General features: G+C 30.3%; 3 protein-coding genes across 4 annotated transcripts in view; 2 read left to right on the forward strand and 1 right to left on the reverse strand.

Moving 5' to 3' along the window:
* LOC106689310 (prostaglandin G/H synthase 1) overlaps nt 1–1635 on the forward strand; it is a 13844-nt gene extending 12209 nt beyond the window's left edge. Inside the window, exon 11 of one of the 2 annotated variants that reach the window (XM_014434214.2) lies at nt 1182–1635. In XM_014434214.2, coding sequence (XP_014289700.1) covers nt 1182–1516 — 335 coding nt within the window. In that variant the 3' untranslated portion in view covers nt 1517–1635. The remainder of the gene's footprint in view (nt 1–1181) is intronic. The other variant, XM_014434215.2, reaches the window with a different exon arrangement.
* Nucleotides 1636–2900: 1265 nt separating this feature from the next.
* Nucleotides 2901–8871, reverse strand: RpL7A (ribosomal protein L7A). The gene is made up of 6 exons (XM_014434244.2): nt 8720–8871; nt 8331–8445; nt 8107–8256; nt 7730–7950; nt 4591–4713; nt 2901–3120 (listed from the first exon to the last, which is right to left on the reverse strand). Exons 1-6 carry the CDS (start codon nt 8732–8734, stop codon nt 2938–2940), a joined length of 807 nt encoding a protein of 268 aa, XP_014289730.1. The 5' UTR covers nt 8735–8871; the 3' UTR covers nt 2901–2937.
* A 7566-nt stretch (nt 8872–16437) lies between these two features.
* LOC106689326 (uncharacterized) lies at nt 16438–22135 on the forward strand. The gene is made up of 3 exons (XM_014434246.2): nt 16438–16648; nt 18189–18301; nt 21591–22135. The coding sequence occupies exons 1-3, from the start codon at nt 16463–16465 to the stop codon at nt 21895–21897; spliced, it is 606 nt and encodes a 201-aa protein (XP_014289732.1). The 5' UTR covers nt 16438–16462; the 3' UTR covers nt 21898–22135.
* Nucleotides 22136–22716: the final 581 nt, after the last annotated feature.

Here is a 22716-nt window from a genome sequence, read left to right on the forward strand (position 1 = left end):
TATATATATGTATGTATGTATGTATGTATGTATGTATGTATGTATGTATGTATGTATGTATGTATGTATGTATGTATGTATGTATGTATGTATAAAATATAAAGGCCCGACAGAAACTGCACGACAGTTCACTGTTAAAGCGTACACATGTGATAGTTAACGTGACAGTTGCTTCACTGACTCAGAGCTAGTGCAACAGTACTATCATAAAGTTACAGTTGTAACGATTCTCCAAAAGCGGGTATTTTCAAGACGCTGAACGTCAATTTATGGCCGGGAGAATCGGCAGCACTGGCTGGAACCATTAGTTTGAAATAGTTCCTTAATTATATTTACTTCTCGAAATTTATTGTAGTTTTGATTTTAATTAAACCTAATCATACTCAAAGTAATTAATATGGAATAATTATTTGTTACTGTATCTAACAAACAGGTATATTGATGTCATCTTGTTACTTAATAATGAATTCCCGGGAATTCATGATTTTCAGGAATACTTCTTTGAGTATATGTTCTCGGGAATTTCACATCACTAGTCCTAATAAATATAGAGAAAATAGTGAACTCAAAATGTAGAAAGGGTTTAAAAGTATATGAACTATCCTAAATTAGCAGATATTACTTGGTTACAGAAACGGCTTTAACTGATTTATTGGAAGCTTCATTCCATAAAGCTTCTCAAGGCCAAATTTGACCAAAATATCCAATCTAATCTATGCGATTCGGTAAGATTCAGGAATGTGCAACGGAAGATCATATGAACAACGCAGAATAAACTTTCATCAATTTAAGGTACCGGGACGAAGTAGAGAGACTCCTCTTTTCAGTTTCTGGTGCACATCACTAAAATGGTGCGTTAAATTCATCCCTAACTGTCACTATCTCCCAAGATATAAGCCAGCTAAAATGGAAAATATAAAGACCCTCATGTTTTTAGTCAAATTCTTTTTCAGTTTTCTTGCCTTTTATTTTACAGGAAACTTGCTGAAAAGGTAGTAGAGCATCAAATTTCCATTAGGAATACTCCTACTGCAAGTTTATCTTCAAGCATTCCAAAGTTCATTAGTAAAACACTCATTTCAGTTCCAAGATACTGGATAAGGGAGAGTTTTATAAGCTACTTTAACATTAATATTAACTGAATTTCTTACAAGAATTTAACATAGCTGATTTAATAATAGGTATACTGATTGAACCGAACATAAATCAGAGAAATGCTTTAGGCGAGACTGTAACAAACCTCTTCGGACCATGGTTGTTGAAAGCATTATTGACACATCCCCTTGGGTCGAAATTCATGTGGAAACCTAGCACTATGGGAGGAAAGGTTGGATGGAATATAGTAAATAATGCCAAGCTCAAGAATCTTGTATGCTATAATGTTAAGTCACCTGAAATTTGCATTAAGAAAAACCTCATATCTTTTAAACTCAAACCAGAAAGAAGAAAACGAGCAAGTATTGAGCGAAGTAAGAGACAAAAAAATAATATAATAAAAAGAAACACAAAAGAGTAGATATTACTTTCTATTTAACACAAGCAAACCTTCCACCGAAGACCCATCCCTTCTAGTAATAGTTTTAAATCTTGGTAAAATACAGTTTTTATGGAAATCAACAATATTCTATCATATTATAAAATATTTTTTAACATTTTCACAATTTTATTTTTTTATTAAAATTTCCTATTAATTATTCCTTTATAATAAACTAGTTGTTGCTCACCATTTCATTTCGTTTGTCTTCAATTTAACAGGATATCCTTACTGATAAGCATAAAAAATTCAAGTCCATATACTTCATTTTTCAGGTGACGAAAAATAAAGTTAAAAAAATTCTTAATAAAAACGTATCCATTCACTAGTTTTAACCAAGATATTCTCAGGGACTGAATGAGATGGACTTAAATCCTTTATACCAGTCGATAGAGAACTTCATTCTGAGTCTGATTAGGTACTCAACACCAACATTTTTTTTTTACTCAAATCCTTTATACTCATAAGTACAGATATATTAATTATAAGTAAATATTTTGAGTACCTTGGTATTAATGGTAATGCTACTGAAAGAAAATATTTGTTTTATTTTTTTTTTAATTCTTTTGAATGACCTGTGTTATATTCTTTTTCAGTCTTGTATGTTAATGAATGAATCTGTATATGGAAAGCTATTGTTGTGTTGATTGAATTAAAATTTTAAGGATTCTTTTTTTTTCATTTTAGATTTTTTTATAACCTCTTAAGAACCATTTCTTTTTTTCAAAGCCAGTCTTGTTACATATTTACAACACATGGAAAACTGACATCAATAATTTAGGCTTCGTTGGCATTATAGTTTTTGAGATGCATTGATCACTATGCCAGTCAACATTCTTTTATTTGAATATATGTATGAACATTCATTTATTATCGGCACAACAGAAGCATGAAATGATCCTGACTGTCTCTTAATTTCAAGAGAATGGACCACACCACCATCCAACCCATATGTGTACATTATCACCAATAAAACTATAAAAACTGTTCCTAAATGGTAAGGCCTAACATTAACCTATATATACGGCTTTAAACATACTAAGGAGACATTATATAAAACAGGTTTATATAATTATATTACATAAATTACTTTATAAGCTGATTTACAGGAAAAAATAATACAAATTTTTAAAACAGTTATGTTTTCCACACCTTGTCCTAATTTATATTAAAATAGAAAATTCAATGAATACTAGTGCATCTTAAGGAAAAACTATTTCAAATGAAATATTCAATCTCAATTAAAAATAAAAATTATAGGAACATTCTTGTTTTGAATAATGTAATAAATGGGTTTTTCTCAAAACCACAATCCACAAAATTTTAAAGAACATATAGGAATAGGGAAAGATAAAAAACAACCAAAGAAATAAAAACAAGGCTTTTATTAAGAAAAAAAAAAATTATCCTTGTTTCTGGGCCAACTCTCTAGCCTTGGCCTTTTCAAGTTTGGCTATCCTGGCTGCAGATTTAGAACCAAGCAAACCACCTCCCCAGTGTCGCTTGATTTCTTCATATCGGTCATTGTAATTAGTCCTGACAGCTTCAATGACTTTATTTAAAGCAGTACGATCATTACCCTCCATCTATAAAAATTAATAAATGATTAACTCAAGATTATATCATTAAAAATTATATTACAAGTAAATAAATCTTAAGAGGAATGTATAACATAATAGTTAACAGGTGTAATATATAATATAAATTATACATTTGAACATACTTTAATATAAATAACCATAAAAACTCTATAGTGAGACTAATTACACTGAACAAAAATTTTTTTTTTTGGCACTGTCCGGAAGCCTAGCAGGTTGGCCGAAATTTAAATATAGTACAGTCATACAATAAAAAATCAGCCAGTTCTGAGTTACAGGGGATCCCATTCTGTTCCACCTCCATCGTAAGCCAGAAAAAACAATTTGTACTAACAGAGTACTGTCTATAGCGTTTTTAGAGAAGTTTGTCTGCAATAATTTTTAATAGCTTTAATCTTCGAAAATGCTTGGTTATTAGATTCAGTTAAAACCTCTGTAACTAGGCCTTTAGTTGATACAAGTTTGAAGTCCTTAGACTTTAAAGAAGAGAAGGGTCTTTCTTCATTGCATTCACATGAACAACTTTAACATTTGTACAAGAATATTGTAAAAAAATTTTTGATTTATAAATTTACTTATTAACTTGATTCTAGGATTTTTAAGTTTTGAAATAAAAATTAGATTTTCAATACACATCATTCCATACAAGAATACTGGTCTCATTACATATAATTCAATGGACGCAGCAGAACCAAGCCCTTCAATAATTCAATTTCAATAAATCGGATAATTCTAAAATTTGCTTATTCTGAATCACAGGTATTGTTGTTTTCATATTACTTATAACACTATGAACACATCCTTAAATTTTTAAACTAATACTGAATTCAGGTTTTCATAAACACATACTCATCATAATAAAGAAACTGTATAACTCTTAAATTCCCATATTAAGCGGTTACAGGGTATATCTTTTCTAAAGTAGAACCAACAAAAAAAGTTAATCAGAATCAGTGATGATGTCCTTCTCTTGTATAATTTGTGCAATCTTAAAAGCTGATGGCTTTGTTACTCCGTAATATATGGTGTTTTATTTTCCCTCCAATGTAATACTGTTAAAATAACATTACCCCCCTTCTCACCCCAATACGTTCTTAGGTGCTATTGCCTGTGCACAAAAGAAAAGAATATATTAAAAAAGAATAATACTTTGATCCATTGTCTAAAATTAATATCTTGATGGAAACATAATACTTGCAATAGTTAATTTATTAAATGTTTACCTAAATAACAAATATGCTAAAAGAAGTTAAAAGTATTAAAATGAAAAACCCTGTAATTCCTCTTATACATAACCTTATTAATCAATTATATGTCTGTCAGAAAAAACATTCATTTCATGTTTAGCTTTCATAGGATTAGCTCTGAGTAATGAAAAAGGTCATCATTCAGACATATCTACTTGAATCAAACAACAGTAAATATATATTATAATAATTGAATAAAAACCAAACTAACCTGGGTTACTGCAATTGAAGTACAGGTTTTTCTCCTGACTAACCTTCCAAGACGAGCCTTCCCTTTAATAATACAGTATGGAACATTCATCTTTCTGCAAAGTGCAGGGAGGAAAAGCACCAACTGTAAACACAATTAGTTATAATGTTACATAAACAAGGAGCTTGAGAAATCAACATGATAAACAAAAATGATCTGAGTCAATACGTATAGTTTAGTAGGAAAAGTTAAAAACTAAAATTTTATAAACAGATTTCAACAAGGTAAATAGAAACATACAATTTTTATAGAAATATTAACAGATAAGTACTTTCTCAGGTGTCAGTTTCATCATTTTGTATAGGAAATTGATCCTATCAGGTGAAGAAATTCATCAACATCACTGAAAGTTTATCTTACATACAATATAATCTTTGTTGAAGAATGGAACAGTTAAAAAGAATATGGAGGTTCTCCAGATAAAAAATTAGGCCCCTCCCCCCTCCCCCAGAAATGAGTCTACTTTTTTTCCAGAACTGATTTCGTCCTTTGTGCAACATTTAATCTCTTTATTTAATAAATGGCTAAAAATATGATAAGAAATAAAGCTTTTTTAGTTCAAATACCTAATTTTTTTTTTTATTAGAACTGTTGTTATCATAATTAAAAATTATCCCATTAGATGTATAATCTTTTTTAAAACCAATTTCAAGAAATCACTTTTATAATAATTTTAAGTGTGAAGTTATGGTTACCACATCCATTGATTACATAACCGCTCCAATCCAATTACATTTAGTAAATAAATAATAGGCTTTAAAAATAATGTATTAAATTCATTATACATTTAAGGTTTTTAATTTTTTAATGTGTTTGAAATTTCGCATAGGTGAGTAGTTTATTCAGTTAGGAAAATTTTGCCAAGTGTACCTTACAATTTGTAACAAAGCTTATTTCTAAAATTTTTATTCATTTTTTTTTAAAGCTTCTTAATACTAAATTGTGGAACTTTTAATTAAATATAAAAAATAAATAAATAAAAAAAAGCTTTCCAGTGCATTGTAACTATTTTCTTAACAACAAGTTTCAGACTACGTCAATTCAACCTTCAGGCTACCATCATTACCACATGATTATTGTATATGTACATAAGTGTTAATATGTATTTTATAGGTTGATACAGCCTACAGGTCAAGACCAAAACTAATTGTAAAGAAAATGAATAAAATACGCAGGAAGACATCTTTATATTATTACAATATACTATTTTTAATAAGTAAATTTATTCTGCTATGGCAATAGACTTCAAAAATATAACAAAAAATACAAAACCATAAAATAAAGTAATTTCTAACTGAAAAACATTTACAATTAAAAATATGGTGAACTAAATAACTCTATCTAAAAATTGCTAACTCCTGACTTTCATATTCTAGTTGGAGTACAAACACTAATCCAAGTTTAATTAAAAAAAAAAAAGAAGAGAAATGATATAGTTAAATTAGTTACAACATACACTGGCACAATGTTAGCATTTTAATAATGAAAGGCTGAATCCCTATATTGTAATAAAATTGCAGAGAAAAAAAGTGAAGGGTTTAGATTTAATTGGTAATTTCTCAGGAGTCAATTTCATCAATCTACAATAAATGGATTTAATAATCCAATCAGGTGAAGAAATTCATTAACATCATAGAACAAAATACCAATCATTAATAAAATAACAAGAGGTTTATATATAAAAAAATTTAAATACACAGTATTAATAAAAAAAAAATAACCACGAGGGAAGTGACCTATTATTTGAAAAAGAAGAATATCGGAAAATGATAAGTTTTAATTTTAATATTATAAACTAAACATCTTTGAAGAGAATGGAATTAAGCTCATAATAGTAATCTTACAGCAAAATTAAAAGAGTGTAATAACAAAATTTCTTCCATACTTACTTAGGGGACGACAGCACTGTTCTAGAATAGATGCTACAGTAAATGGATTACAGACCGTTTATAAAAATCTTTGCGGTTATTAAAAAAATGGTAGATTACATTAAATGAACCAAAAACAAAAGCTATCACAAGGAGACCTTCCATAAACCAAAATAGTTATTAATCGTATCAAAATTCCATAGGCTCAGTAACTCAATTACTTAGGTTTAGAATTGGACATGTCTGTAATACTCTCCATGCACATAGAACTAAGGGCATTATTAGCAAGAGGACCCCTACTTTAATAGAAAATCTAAATTATTATAAAAAAAACAAATCAATTCTGTTATAAAGAGTGATATGCTCAAACAGTAACATATTCTGCTCCTATCTAAACATGCGACTCGAATTAGAGAAAACTAGGGGTCATTCAAAATATAAGTATGAGAATAGTCAACAAATATCCTCTGTACACAAGAATTTCAAACATGTTGTGTAACTTACAACTCCTAACGGTTAAAGAGTACACACTCTAACACAAAATTTCTTCTCTCTTACTACCATTTCTAAAAACCCTTTCATACAAAAAATAGGAGGCTATAACAAAACATCACCAAAATGATACAGGTACAAAAGAATAAAAACATATGTTATTAGATGATACATAAACACACCTGAAACCTAAGTTGTATTTATAAAAGTTTTAATTAAATATATTTCATTATTTAATTAAGTGTACAAGTTGTTTATTTCTCCATTATTTATAATTCATGTTTAATTACTTGATCATTTATTTGTATGTTTACTTATCACTTCTTTTTTTTTTCAATAATAGCCTTATATAAAATTCTATATATAACTAAAAAAAAAAAAGAAAACCTATACAAATATATCATGATTTTGCAATAAAATACTCTTAAATGCTCCCAAGTTAAAGTAAAATGTGCACAAATCTAACAACGGTCATATTAGACAAATTATTAAGAGTGATATTTTGTGTAAATGAGGTTTAAAAGTATTTCTAATCAATCCCAAATAAAATTTAAATACAACTATATCCAGAATTGAAATTAAATATACTTAGTTAATGGTTTTCCAATAATCAGAAATGTTAAAATACTCAGATCTAAGAATTAAAGAGGAATCAACTTAAATCAGTTGCTTAGTACAGAAATAATGTATGTAACAATTACAAATTCAAAAATAAGATATTACAAATAAAGATTACATACCTCAATAGGATCAACATCATGAGCTATCACAACAAGAAGGGCTTTTTTCTGTTCAACCAACCTAGTAACAGTATTTACACCAGACCTAATAACATTAGGCTTTTTCGTTGGAACTTCTTCTTTCTGCTTAATTTTTCCTTCTGCCCTAGCCTTCAGCCTCTGTTTCTTGGCAAGTGCAGATTCAGGTCTATGTTTTTCAAGAATCTTGAATAATTGGGTAGCTATAAAAAAAGATCAACTATTATCAGAAAATATTTCTCATCTAGAAGGAAACATACGAAAAGTAAATGTGGGAAAACTGTATATAACTCTGTTAAACACCATTTTAAATAGATAAAGCATAAAATTTCGATTTATACAAAATTAGTTCATCTCACCAGTTTGCTTGTCTAATGATTGAGAAAATTGGTGGATTGAAGGAGGAATTTTCAACCTCTTCTGCAAAACAGATTTCTGCCTCTGAATACGAATATATTTGGGCCATCTTACAAATCTGCTCAGATCACGAGATGGCTGGATATCCTGACCTTAAAATAAATAAAAGACAATTAAAACTAAATTCTATTTGGTAAAAAAAAAATGTGATAAAGAATCCACATACCGATTCCAAAATTCCTGGGTCTCTTTTCAAAAAGTGGATTCACAACTTTTTGAACCTCTTGCTTTTTAACAGCAAGAGGAGCTGCTGCAACCTTCTTCCCAGTTTTCTTCTTGGGCTGTGAAATCATAAAACACCTTAATACAAAACATGTCAACTTTCAGGAACATTAATATATAACGATCCAAAATCATAAAAACACCAAGTTAACCTCCTACATTTAATAATACTTGATTAGGTATTGTTAAATTTTACTATAAACAATAAAATCCAACCCCTCAATTTCACATGGGTCAAGTTAAAACCGATTAATATAAACCATAATATTGTAAGAATTACATTCAGGCAGCCAATAATATGTTGTAATAGATATTTTTAATAGTAATGCTCACCTTCTTTTGAACCATAATGAAATAACGTTAACGATGAAATGGGACAAAGATTGTCTGCAATCAGGTTCCTCACACGCCGAACCAAATGGCCGACAACTCAAACGACACGGCCTTTATGAGCATCAGTTGACAATCGAAGCATCCTTTGTATTACCTTAAGTTTAATATTACATGATACTAATATAGTTAAAAAAAAATTTATGTATTGTTTTTTAGTTTTGAAAATTAAAAAGATTAAAACCAATTTGTATTAATAATAATTCAGAACGCCAAAGAAGTACAAACGTAGAACTAATATTCTAATTGGAACTGTCTTTATTCCTCGAGCATCAAAACTTCAACTCTGTTTTGATCATTGTTCTGTTATTGAAGATGATTTCGATATTCCCTCATCGGATTGATACCACCACATTCCTCGAATATGATTGAAGTTATGTTCTCAACATTCCTGAAATAGACCTTCCTTTTGGTGGACTCTACAAAATATTATTCAATTTCATTCTAGAACACAATCCTCAAAAGAAGATATCGCTGATTTGCTTCAATAGTGGCACATCTGACAAGTTTTTTTATTTCCTTTATGGGGCAATCCATAGATTGTACCGTAGACCAAACTTCCTTTCTAACAACTCAATAGCTTTAGAAAAGCCTGTAGGAGGACCTCAGTAAAGAAAATAACCGCAGTATTTGGCAATATCTTTGGGATATGTTCAATTCTAAATAAAATCAAAGCTTTTTTTTTTTTTTTCCAATTGTTGAATAGGTATTCAAGCAATTGTGACTATTCAACCAAATCAGTGATATTTACTTCTAGGTTTCCTAGTTGGTTCTTATAAAATTACGATATAATCATAATATTCAAGAAAAAAAGGCTTTCAAGGTCATTAAAGGTCATTTTAAATTTAAAGGTCATTTTAAAAACTCACACTTCAACTGTAATTATATTATGTTAAAAATGTAAATCATTATCAAAATTTTTATATTCATCATAAATAAATAATTTAATTTATAATTTAAATTAAAAAAATTATAAGTCAGAATTTATAGTTAAAAAAAACAATAAAACTCTTGGTTTATGATGTATAAGTGAACATTGTTCATAAGGGGTATTCATGATGTGTTAAATTTAAATGCTTTACTATGGTAAATATTTAGCATTTAATATGTTAAATGTTATAAGTATAGGATTGTGAGCAGCCCTATTTAAAGTCATGTTAAATGTTAAATGCATAAGAGCTCCTAGTGGATTTTCTGAGAAACTTGTTTTATAACCTTTCCGTCCACAACTCACGTTATTGTTTACTTCTAAGTTTTGATTAAAGTAAATTATTACATGTCTAAATTGAGTGAAAAGTAGAAGTTTGGCTACTGAGTTAATTAACTGTCATTACATTATTATTATTGTCATCCATTATTTTATTAGTTTTGAAAACATACTAACACAATCAAAGCACAAACTACGAGCATGTAACCTAACACGACAACAAACAAGATGGTGACGAGCTCAAGTGGTCTGTTGCGTGACGTCATCCACCATTCAACAGACCTAGTAACAGACTCTCGACCATGTTATGTATTATAACATTTTAACATGGTAAAAGAAGGAAATATTTATCCATTTAACACGCTACAACATGTTAAACTAAAGATCATGAATACCTCTATATTAAAGAAACAAAGAATGCACTATTTAGCAGACAAAAATAATATTTTTAATACAAAACAGAGACAAGCGACAACAAACAGAAATAAAGAAAACACATAATAAAAGGGTAACATGACAGAAGGTTACAAACTATTAACGGGGGAAAGTAAACAGTATTGGCGTAATATTTTCTATTCAACACCCACTCCCCCAACACCAGAAAAATATATAAGATGTTAAATCCCGATCAGCACTCACTAACAACTCTTACATGTATGCGAACCGAATAACCATTCGCCACCACTCCCAAACTGAAACACCCACTCTGATGAGACCTCGAATTGATTTAAAACGTTACCTAAGTTGGGGCTTTGTGAGAATGTCAGCCAATTGTTCATAGGATGAAACAGCTTATATTGAGATCAGTCCAGATCCCACTTTTTCTCTCACAAATTCTATTCGAATATCAAAATGCTTAGTGCGGTTGTGGAACATAGGGTTCTTAAGACGTTAAATAGCGCTATGATTGTCAATCTTTAGTTCGGATGCCATCTCTAGTGCACTAATCTCATACAAGTCAGGTAGCTTCCCCTCACAGCCAGACTCGCCCCAACAAATTCAAAGATGTAGACAAGGCCACGAACCGATTCTTTCTATTTGACCATGACATCGGTCTACCAGAGAACGCCGAAGGTAGATAGTCTGGTTTTTATGTCACCACCATAGTCCGCGTCAGAAAATCCGTCTTTTGCAGGCTACTGGTTCACCTCTATTATAATAAATACCATAAATATAAGTTCCTTTAAGTACTAAAACACTCTCTTTACCATTTTCCAATCTTTCACGCACGGAGTTTCCAATATTTTTGAGAAATACACAACTAAGAATGAGAAATCCGATCTTGTTCCAATTAAATTAGATTACATTTTGCATACTGAACCTACTTAATATTTTCCGAGCACATGCCGCTTGATTAAAAAGAATTAAACAGCTTTGAGTTAACATCCTAAATTACCATCCTATATACGTTCCCAGGTACTGTGTAGTTTAGTAGACTCCTGTTGAAAATATCAATATTTTTTGGATTTCCGAAAAAAAAAATAAAAATAAAGATGAGGGAGGGAAGGCGAAAATTGTGAACAATTTTTTTTTATTTTTCTATATAATAAAAATTCGTTTTATAGAGTTTCTCGAGATGGGGATAACGAATTTCGTTCCTACCAAAATATAACAGTTTAACAAAAGATAAGGAAGTCGTAATGCAATCGGTAAAGATCGGCTGATCTCGATTTATCCCTTTCGACTAGGACGTTTCTATTTTTTTTTCTATTAACTTTTTTCTCCTTTAATTATTCATAAAGTTCTTTAAGATTTTGTATTTGTCCATTCTATATTACTGCTAAAAATTGGAACTTTTTTTTTTCAAATAAACAAAATTAAAGGTATGAACGTTAGACAAAGATTTTTTTTTTTTAAATTCGTCATTTAAGCCATTTCAGACTACTTCAATGAGGATAAGACCTAGCTGATATTAAAGAAAATTTAATTGCACATTCATCACATATATGCGGAGTTTATTCAAAATTGTTTTCAAGAAAATCGAAAAAATGTGAGAACCCTATTCTATAAAGTAACAGTTCCAATCAGAGGATTTTATCGCATCTTTGCCATATATCTGCCTAAAATAAGTAATTTCAGTTTCGTATGACTTTTCATTTTTGAGCTATGTTGACTGTAAACAGATACACAAACCATTTTCCGAGTCTTGGGTTTTTGAAACTGAATTTTGAACCGGAGATCCGCAGTTTCTCTTTCTTTCAGAGATTCCATGGTACTTTACAGAGTAAAAAAAAAAAAATGGATCTGATTATATATTCTAGTACTGTTGTAGATATAATTAAAGTAAAGAACTCAAATGGGTGAAAACGATGAACAAGGTTTAACTGGAGAATGACAGCTATTATTGAAATACCCCTCCATAGCCACACTATAAAAGCCCCCTCTTGCATAATAATGACAAAACGAACTCTATTGGAAATTAAATTAAAATTAATGCTCTTTTAATTTGTATATAGTAAATTTCTTTAAGAAATGCATAGATTGTGAATTATCCGAAGAAGAACCCTAAATTTTACGAAAAGTTCGTCTATTCAAACTTGTTCTAGCTCTTACCTATTAGTCTTAAATTAAAGAATCCGCGAATAAAATTAATAGTAAATTTTATCTAAGTCATCTTTAGTTTTTTCTCAAAATTTATAATTTCGGACTTTCGAATTCTTCAATTTAAAAAAACTAAAAGCAGACATAAAATTCTCAAAAAAATCAGTAATTACTGTTTGACTGTTCCAATTAAATTTTTATAGTCAGCCCCACATAAATGCATTTAGTAAATGGAATAAAAATAGTTTTAAGAAACGTGATCATTAATGGATGATACCTTAGTGAACGAATGAGAATAATGTATTTCTTGGAGTCTTGTTCTTTGATAGTGCTCATAGTCATTCGTTTACACAGTTGATTAATTTATAAACAATATTATAGCGAGAAAACAACAGTCATATTTCAATATTGTTCGATTAATTTCCACAACTTTCCGGTCAATACCGATTAGAAATTGACGTTTTTTTTTTCGGTATTCCAGAAACATCCATCTCTGTAACACCATATTCATATAATAATAAAATTCGTCCTGCTTAAAATACTTGAAAAAAATCTAATTTTTCTCTTAGTATTATCAAATCTATTGTGACAATAAAATCCAACATAGAACGTAGTATCAAATGTCATAAAGAAGTATTATTACCTTGAACATATTATATAAACGAACACCATATATTTAATCAGAACCTAGAGAAACTAACAGAAGCTTATTACATTTTATTTGATGAAGATGAACTGAGTTAATAAGGAAAAAATATTCCCATGACTTGAAGAAAAAAACGAAAAACACCAAACCGGGAAATTGAGCCAAGTTACATCAACTACTTTTTTTCAGTTTGTGTGAGAAATGAAATGATTATTCTATGTTTTATGGAAAAACTAGGACGTGGAAGGAATTCAGTAATATCATATGAATTAATCCCTCGTAATACAGACATCATTGTCATTAACTACCAATTGAGAATTCACCACAGCCCCTTTGAATTTTCATTGAGATTAGGGAATAACCTCCTAGAAAGTGACAGAATAAACATTTCTTATCTATGTACTCAAAAGAAACTGCACAAAAACAAAATAAATAATAACGAATATATAAATAAAAAAAGCATACATATGAAGAGGTTCTTAGGAACTATGTAATAAACATAACATAAAATTTATCTATATTGATTTTATTTGTATCTAGGGTGTGACCACCAATAAAAATTTTTAAACACTTCATATTTATTTTTATATTATGGAATATACTGAAGAGGTTAAGGAAGGGAAAAATAAAACCACTTGTTTTATGTTTCAAACTAGTGTGTCGGGATCACTTTTCCGCATTTTTCCTGCAAAAATTTTCCTTTGTGGAGGTATATTGGCGGGGATTTCAAAATAGGACTATGAAGTAACCGAAATCTGTTTGGTTGAGACAAAAAATGTTATGAATCACTACAATAGTTGTGTGTGTTCCATTTAAATTTCAAATTATATTTTAAGCCAATACTTAATAGAATTCTGAAAAAATGGTAGCTTTTTTTTTTTTAGATTAAATGTCAAAGAAACTGGTACCATTGACTTGTAAGGTTTCAGTCTCGGCTCTGTGGCAGGTCTAGGGAGTGACAAACCAACACTTTTGAAACGTGGAAAAAAAAGGGGGGAAATTTTCTAAAATCTTTGCCTTTCCAACGGCAAACTATACGTCTATAGTACAACTATTCCGAAAATGTGTTTTTTACCTACAAATAAAATATTTCCTATTATCTAAGTTAATTATCAAATCCATTCATAGTTTATATTTATCTGAGGAGAAGATGGTCGGGGGTTTGGTCAGCAAAAATATACAAATAAACAAAACTTATTTATTTGTGCCGACGTTTCGACCTGAATTTCAAGTCTTCATCAGAGATTCGAACGAAGATTTCGTTAAGAGTCGGATATTTTGATATTAATCCATTTTTCACAACTAATAAAAATGTGAAATGGTTAATTATTTTGTAGAAACAAAATAAAAGGTTCCTGAGAGGAAGATTTCTTGAATGTGCGCCATTCAAGCCCTTTCATACAATTTCAATGAGGATGAAACCTAGTCGATATTAAAGATCATAATTGTACATTGACTTGCACGGTTTATTAAAAGTCGTTATAGCCATTTTTCGAGAAAATGTGAAAAATATATTCTGTAAGGTGGCACTTCCGGTTCTTCAATTTTATAGAAAAAGATGCTGGCATATCTCAGTTATATATCCGCCTTAATATGTAATTTCAGGCAATCATGTAATCAATCGCACGAACGCACACCCTCGCTCGCGTACACTCGCGCAGACCATTTTGCAAAACATATTTTTCCCTTACTATATACTCCAATAGGTGTGAAAGTAAAAAACCCGCTGGGAAGAAGCACATTTTCAGAGGAATATTAAAGTAAAAACAAATATTATGAAATGATTATAAAAAATACATCTCGAAAAAGTTCATACGTTTTTCTGTTATTTCTTTTTCACATAATTGGTAGATATTAATCTTTAATTCGTGAATTAATAAAGTTCTTTGTCATGAGTTTTTCCTTAGTTTATTAACTTTTTTTATTTCTTTTGCTGAATGGTATAAATATCATTTATTTAGATTTTTTTTTAAAAAATAGTGATTAGAAAATTTTAACATTTCAAAAATTTTTGTTGATTTTTAAAATCTATTAAAAAATATTAATAATTGTATTAAATAAAAATCACGTAAATTTTGATTTACTCTCTTTTGCATCTCCACACCTCATATACATCATTCCGAATACTTTTGACACTCATATCAGTGTATAAGTACACTGCGTTTCAATTTTACATGTTTTTAACAAAAAACAATAAAAAAAAAAAAAAAAAAAATAGGAGTCAAAAGTATTCATCATCGGAAATCATATTTATCTATATACAGCATATTATATATATACACATCATATATATATATATATACTAAAATTGCAACTGTTTATTGGTGTCAATAGTTTACATCCTCACTTATCCTTAATATAATTTTATTTTCCAAAAATTTCTTCTTTGATACATATATATATGAACATACATGAAACATATACATAATTTGATAGATGAGGTTTTTAAAAGGGGTTATTAAGAAAATATGATGATCTTAGAAGACTGGACCTCAAAAAGTCTTTAATCAGTCTAGGTAATTAGAAACAAAGGTCCAAAATTAGAAAATTCTCAAGCAGTTTTCTAAAAAAGCCCTATGCATGTTGAAACTGTGTAATGATGATGGTTTTTTTTAAATACATGTTGGTAATATTGGGAGCATTGTGGTTTGAATATAACCAACAACAGCATAAAAAAAAAATAAATTAAAAAAAATCAAGGTAAAATGGGGACTGAATTTAATTTTTTAACTAAACTTTTTAAATCGGGATATAACCATAACCATTTGCTGCTGTATTATTTGCATCAAAGGTCTGGATTAAGAAAATAGCACTAAGATCAAAATGAAATGAATGAGTAGGAAATATTGGCGACTATCAGTTGGTTGACCATTTTTAAAAAGCTCTGTGACTTAAATAGCTTCGGAATTATAGAATGACCCCTATTTAACAGTTTACTCTCCGTACATACATATGGTATCATGTGGTTATAAGTACGTTTTCCAGATCTGTTGTTAATTGCGGTTCAGTAAAATAAACTTTTTTCATAGGTTTCAGAATAACTTGTTTTCTTTTCTAAATGAATTACTGCTCATGAATTCAGGATAATTGCAACTGTTTTGATTGCAACTGCTTTGTTACTCTTGTGTTTTATTAGTTTAAAGGTTCTATTCTGTAAATTTGTAAAAGATAAAAGATAAGAGTTTCATTACTAAGCTTATTTAAGAGGAAAATACATGGTAAATAGAAGAAGCTATATATAACTTGATTAATACTTGTCTTCTTTTAATATTTCCTTTCTAACTCCACAAGGATGGTCGCCAGCAACCGTTTTATTTTATTTTTCATAGTTGCATTAATTGCCGAAGGGTCAGCTATTCCTTTAGCATACATTTGTCAACAGATGGTCAATCAGTTCAACCATTTACAAAGTTTGGTTCCAGTGCAAATCGACGTTTACTTTTGGGACTCGACCCCTTTTTTGACCGGCCCGGCTACAGTGAGTTCAGTTTTTATTTGATTTAATACTTTGAAACATTTCATGAAGTAATTAAGTTAACTATTATTTAATATCTTAAAATGAATATGTTTACGTATAACTACAAACAAATATAAAATAATTTAAAAAAATAAATTTTAGTGTAATTTAACCATCTCTGCTTGTAAAGAATATATTCTATTTTTCTTACCTTCCAATGAGCGCTCCTAATCATGATAGAATAATCTTTTTATTCTTCTATTTTGCTGTTTCACTACCGAAGGCGCAGAAAGCTTTGTATATATTTATGCAGGAAGTGAAAAAACAATGTCTAGAGAATCTCCCATATACAATCATACATTTTAGACATCAAGGAACCAATTTGGTTCCATGTCTGCAGTTAAAAATTATAGCTTTTTGGGGTGTAACAGCTACTTCCAATAATCCCATTTTGATAAGTTTTCGGGGATTGTGTGGGTTGGGTACATATATAGTTCTCCAATCTATGGTATCAACGTTCTCTCAACATTCCCTAACGCGTAACAATTTGCCTTCACACACCTGAATTTCAAAAACAGCTCATCCAATTATCGCCATGAATTGAGGAAAATAATTTTTTTGTTTTGGTAGAAGGCAAGGATTTCAAATTAAGAAACAAAGAGCTCAGCCTCTTTATCTTCTAGCAGCTGACAGCAGTAGATTATTCCTCAGAATCTTCCTCTATCTTTCTTTTCTTGAAACTTAAATCACAACGGTCCAGGAGAAATCCGTCATTATTCTCAACTCGTTCTTTGTCAGATTAAGGAAATATTTAGACATAAAATATTTAGGAATTATTTAACTAATTATTACATTTCTCGAGGTAGTTAATGATTACATCCATTTATATGGTAGGCAGTTAAGGTAAGATCTGTTTCATGCCTAGATCTTTTGAGGTCAAATTGGAGCGAAATTATTTTTGAAGCTCCTCTCCACTAAAAAAAAAAAACTAGTACTACAATCTATGTAGGGTCACGTGTTCAGTGCTGTGCAAGGAAAAGCTCATAAAAACGGTAGTGCAAGATGATTTTTTTTCATGCTCAACAGAAAAATTTTTTTTAGACACCAATCATTTTTGAATGTACACTAATGCCCTTATGAAATCTCAATGGGCGAAAATTTGGCATTATTAATAAATTATAGTCAAATGATTGACCATATTATTTCAAATTATGAAGGTGGTCAGGGGTGCGGTCAAGGGTGGGTTTCTTTTGACCGCATCCCTGACAAACCTCTTCATTATTTTCAAGTTTTAAATTGCACTAAAGATTTAAGTTGGATGCCATTTCTCTTTAATTCAATAGCTATATTTAACAAAACACGTGAATTGCTAAGAAAATACATTGATTCTTTAAAAATTTTAGATAATCATATACTTAAAGAATAAATAATAAATACTTTAAGATCTAAAACAGGGAAATAAAGTAAATTTGTTTTATATTAATTTTTATTTTGTTTTACAATATTACTTTTTAGTTGTTCTAGATTATTTTACACATTTAAATAATTTATTTTGTTTCAGTTTAAAATTGGATCTCTTGTAACTAAAAGTGAGTGTAGAGCAGCAGATAAAACTACTGACAATAGAGAAGTGGTGGTAGAACTGACTGCCTCTAAAGGATTCATCATTTCTGAGTACGATTTTTTAATATGAAGCATTCCGTATCAACAACATTACATTTTATTACAACACTTAATTAATTAAACTGTCTACAAATATATACCGTCATATCATATAATATATTTTATAAAATATGATACATTTGAAAATAAAAAGTAAAACAGTTGTAGAAAAAAATAATTTTATAGAACTAAAAAAAAAATGACAAAAAGTACATAAAAATCGTTGTTTTTGTACTGAAAATTCTTACCGTACTGTTACTAAGGGAGGAGGGGGGGACGTATACGGAAAGTGGACCTGTAGATCCGTTTTGCCAACCCCAAGAAAAATCAATGGAATAATTCTGATACTGGATATTATTCCTCTATGTAGAACCTTATTGATTTTCTAATGAAATTTAAAAAAAGGGACGGCCATTCAATAGAGGAAGCACATATTCTAATAAGTAAGATTCTAACAGAGCGCAGAAGACTACGCCTCAGTGACGCATACCGTTCAGTCTGCTATTTAGGAGTATTCATGATATTGTGTTAAATGTAAAATGTTTTACCATGTTAAATGTTATAAGTAAAGTAATGTAAAATGATAAATGCTTAAGAGCTCCTAGCGGATTTTCTGAGCAACTTGTTTAGTAACATTTCCTTCCAAAACTTCATGTTATTGTTTACTTCTAAAGGAGGCTCTATATGTTGGCCACGCCATGGCGAACTCAGACTTGCACGAGCATGTGGATGGGTGGCTTGTACGAGTTGGCCTAAGCTCATTGCCGACCCGTCGAGAGTCGGTTTTTTGGACACAGATCAATCATGAGAGCGCTCGTGTAGCATCTCCATCATTGTTCTTTGTCTAGTTGCAACTGAGAGTTGTTAGGAGGTTAAAGGTGTTTTTTGGAACTTTTTATAATAAGTTTTATATTTAATCTTATTCATTTATATTTAATTTCCTTTCATTTTCTTTTTTTGTAATAAAAATAGTATAATCCCAGTGCAATAGCTGAAACCTATTGTACGTCCGCCATGCTTGCCTCTGTGAATAACTCTGACATGTGAATGGTCCGATCTTTGTTTACCGAGCATTTGTACAAGCCTCTGATTCGTGACGAGCGGCCAACATGTGGATCCGCCTTTAGTTTTGATTACAGTAATTTATTACAACATGCCTAAAATAAGTGAAAAGTAGAAGTGTAAAAGTTTAGTTACTGATAATATTTTTTAAAAAGTCCAAAACACAAGACAAAAGAAAAAACACAAACTACGAGTAAGTAACCTAAGTAAGGCTCCTTTAAGGGGACCCTACATGTTGGCAAAGCCAAGGCGAACTCGGACATGCACGAGCATTTGGATGGGTGGCTTGTACGAGTTGGCCTAAGCTCGTTGCCGATCCGTCGAGAGTCGGTTTGTGGACACAGATCAAAGGGGTTCGTGGGAGCGCTTGTGTAGCATCTCCACCATTGTTCTTTGTCTAGTTGCAACTGAGAGCTGTAAGGAGGTTGTAGTTAATTTTTATAATCAGTTTTATATTTAATTTCCTTTCATTTTCTTTTTTTTTGTAATAAAAATAATATAATCCCAGTGCAATGGCTGAAACCACTTATACGTCCGCCATGCTTGCCTCTCTGAATAACACTGACATGTGGATGGTCCGATCTTTGTTTACCGAGCATTTGTACAAGCCTCCGATTCGTGGCTAGCGGCTAACATGTGGATCCGCCTTAACAACAACAAATAAAACGGTGACAAGTTCAGCTGGTCTGTTTCGTGACGTCATTCTCCATTTAACAGACCTATTAACAGACTTTCAGCCATGTTACATGTTATATCGTTTTAACATGGTAAAAGAAGGAAATATTTCTCCATTTAACATAAGTTTTTCCATGTTAACATATTAAACTAAAGATCCTAAATACCCCCAACGTAGAGCAATTTCTCGGCCTACATAAAGGACAAGTTTCATCACGAACTATTCCACATGTCTTAAGATGCCTTTTGTCTGCAAATGTTCGTAAGAACTTCTATTATTAATCAGAGTTCATTTATATTTACGCCTAGACCTTAACCTCTTTGTTCTAGATGTAGAAGGTTAATTGATTAGTATCTTGGTCTGTCTCAGCCCTATACATTGCCTCCACTCCTTGCCTGCTTTCTTCCATGTCCAATCAAGGACTTCTTTATGCTGATGTCTTAGAATGATGTCTGCCATCATAGAAATGCCTAAGAATGGTTCTGGCACCATTAAGGGGTGATTCTGAACGCATTTCTGGCCCGAATTAATAATATTAAACACTTATTCGACGCTAATTGCAATGTTCTTTAGTTCATGGGCATACCTCCTCCCATAGGAGTGAAAAAAAATATTAATTTAATAAATAAATTATTTTTCAAGGAAATTATAATTGTAATAACTAATAAAACACTGCAACAATTATATATAATGTTCTAAAAATTTTAGTTCCATTCTCTTATCCGTGCTGAAATGTCACAACCTGATTGACTATGGCTTGCCCTCTCATAAGTGGCGCTTTTAAACGGTGCGCCATTTAAAAATTACAGGCCAGAATGTGAAAAATATCCAAATATATTGATTTCTCCCACCTCTCTACCTGGTCTTCTCCATGAAACCTGGTAAACTGAAGATATTATCTCTTACGTCGAATGAAGAACATATTAAAACTATTTCTAGTTTTCAAACTTTTAATTTCTACCGGGGATTACAATAGGTTTAGAGTGACAGGCTTAATTTTTTAATTATCATAAAATAAATATTTCATTCGTTTAGGAGTATTACATGCACGCGAGATTTATACTCCCAACCAAATTAATTATAAGTTAGGACTCAGGGGTTAGGGGTTAAGGGTCCCTTAAGCTAGGACTCAGGGGTTAGTGGTTCAGGGTTCCTTAAAGTCAGGACTCAGGGGTTTGTGGTTTGTCCTTAGGATCCACAAGCTAAAAAGTAGTGAGATAACTTGGTCAACTATTATTGCTTACTATCAAAAAATTGTATCTTTTACATTCAGTTCAAACCTTATTTACCAAATTTATTCGGAAACCGTACACTATGAACAACATAAGTTACGACAGCTACGCACGTATCAAATCAAAACTCTTTTCTGACACTAATCTCAATGAATTAATCTATAACATAAAATAAATATGAATGTACCACTAATATATTAATAATGATTATAAAATTTGTTTTAAGTGATTTGTAGAAAAAAATTGTAAAATAATATTAATCAGTGTAACACACTGACCAGTATCAAAATGTCAGGATGTCCACTAATGGAAAATTATATTTATTTTCTAGCAACAACATTTTAACCATACAAGGTATCAATTGTACAACAAAATTTGATGTTGAACACCGCTATCAAAATCAGAAGACGATTTCAGTGGATGATTTATCAGTCAAGTTCAATTCTATCTATGAAAGCGGAAACAAGCTCAGCCCCGCAGAGCAAACAGAAATTGAAAACGTGCTAAAAATATCTTTAATTGAGATTGCAAAAATGAAACTTAAGACAAATTTTTATAGTAGCAGGAGGAAGATCAACCAAGACTCGGTCTACAGTCTAATGCAGGATGTTTATCTTGTTGCTGCTCAAGATTTTTAGGTTACGAAATACGAAAATGTAATTTCTTTTTCATTGAAATATGAGCAACTTCTTTTTTTTATTTTAATTTGAATACATTTCCATTACTATTTCTTATTATATGATTTATTTGTACAGCTAATGGCAATCAGGTAACTATTTGTAATTGTATTACTATTTTATTCCATCGAAGGAAAATTTTATTGTTTTCTTAGCTGATGTTTATGGTGGAATAATTAAATAAAGATAATTTAATTTCTTCGGTTTTTTTTTTTTTATGTATAAAACAAATTTCCTGGTTGTACGTGTGTATAAGTTTCTCTTTATTAAATTTCAACATTTGGAGTTTATAAAGATGAAATTCAAAGTTTTAACCATCCTGAAAAATTCAGTTTTTATTATTTAACTAGGCACTATACTATAGGGCAGTACTTTGCTATGGTTAGACTTGAGTATACTGTTATAAATTAAATTAAAACATTGAAACGTCCTTACAAAGGACAATGAAACGTAAACTTGTCCATCTTAAAATCATAGATTCGTCAGTCTGAATGAATGTATAGTCAAAATTAACAAGTTTCTGATAAAAATTCTGGAACGAAAGTTAAACTTATTGGTAAAGTGCCAAAGTTAATTGGCAAGATTTGAAATAATGTATTTATCCCAACCGGATAGAATTTTAAAACATACCATCTTAACAACGCATTTATTAAACTAGAGCCAATTATTGAATTCGAAAGTTGGGGAAATACTTTAGTTAGTTAAAACACAAAGAGCACAAACATTTATCTATTGGCAGTTCTAAAACAATGCTCACTGGACACAAACGTGTGGATGCAA

The sequence above is a fragment of the Halyomorpha halys genome, unplaced genomic scaffold (assembly GCF_000696795.3).
Source record: "Halyomorpha halys isolate HHAL.00 unplaced genomic scaffold, Hhal_1.1 Scaffold1329.1, whole genome shotgun sequence".
NCBI lineage: Eukaryota > Metazoa > Arthropoda > Insecta > Hemiptera > Pentatomidae > Halyomorpha > Halyomorpha halys.

Coding starts and splice junctions, on each gene's coding strand:
- RpL7A (XM_014434244.2), bottom strand. Junction 7,951..8,106: donor ATCATTAGACAAGCAAACTG/GTGAGATGAACT, acceptor CTTTTTTTATAG/CTACCCAATTATTCAAGATT. Junction 3,121..4,590: donor CTTCAATTGCAGTAACCCAG/GTTAGTTTGGTT, acceptor TAATTTTTATAG/ATGGAGGGTAATGATCGTAC.
- LOC106689326 (XM_014434246.2), top strand. CDS start 16,463: ATGGTCGCCAGCAACCGTTTTATTTTATTTTTCATAGTTGCATTAATT. Junction 16,649..18,188: donor TTTTGACCGGCCCGGCTACA/GTGAGTTCAGTT, acceptor ATTTTGTTTCAG/TTTAAAATTGGATCTCTTGT. Junction 18,302..21,590: donor AAAGGATTCATCATTTCTGA/GTACGATTTTTT, acceptor TTTATTTTCTAG/CAACAACATTTTAACCATAC.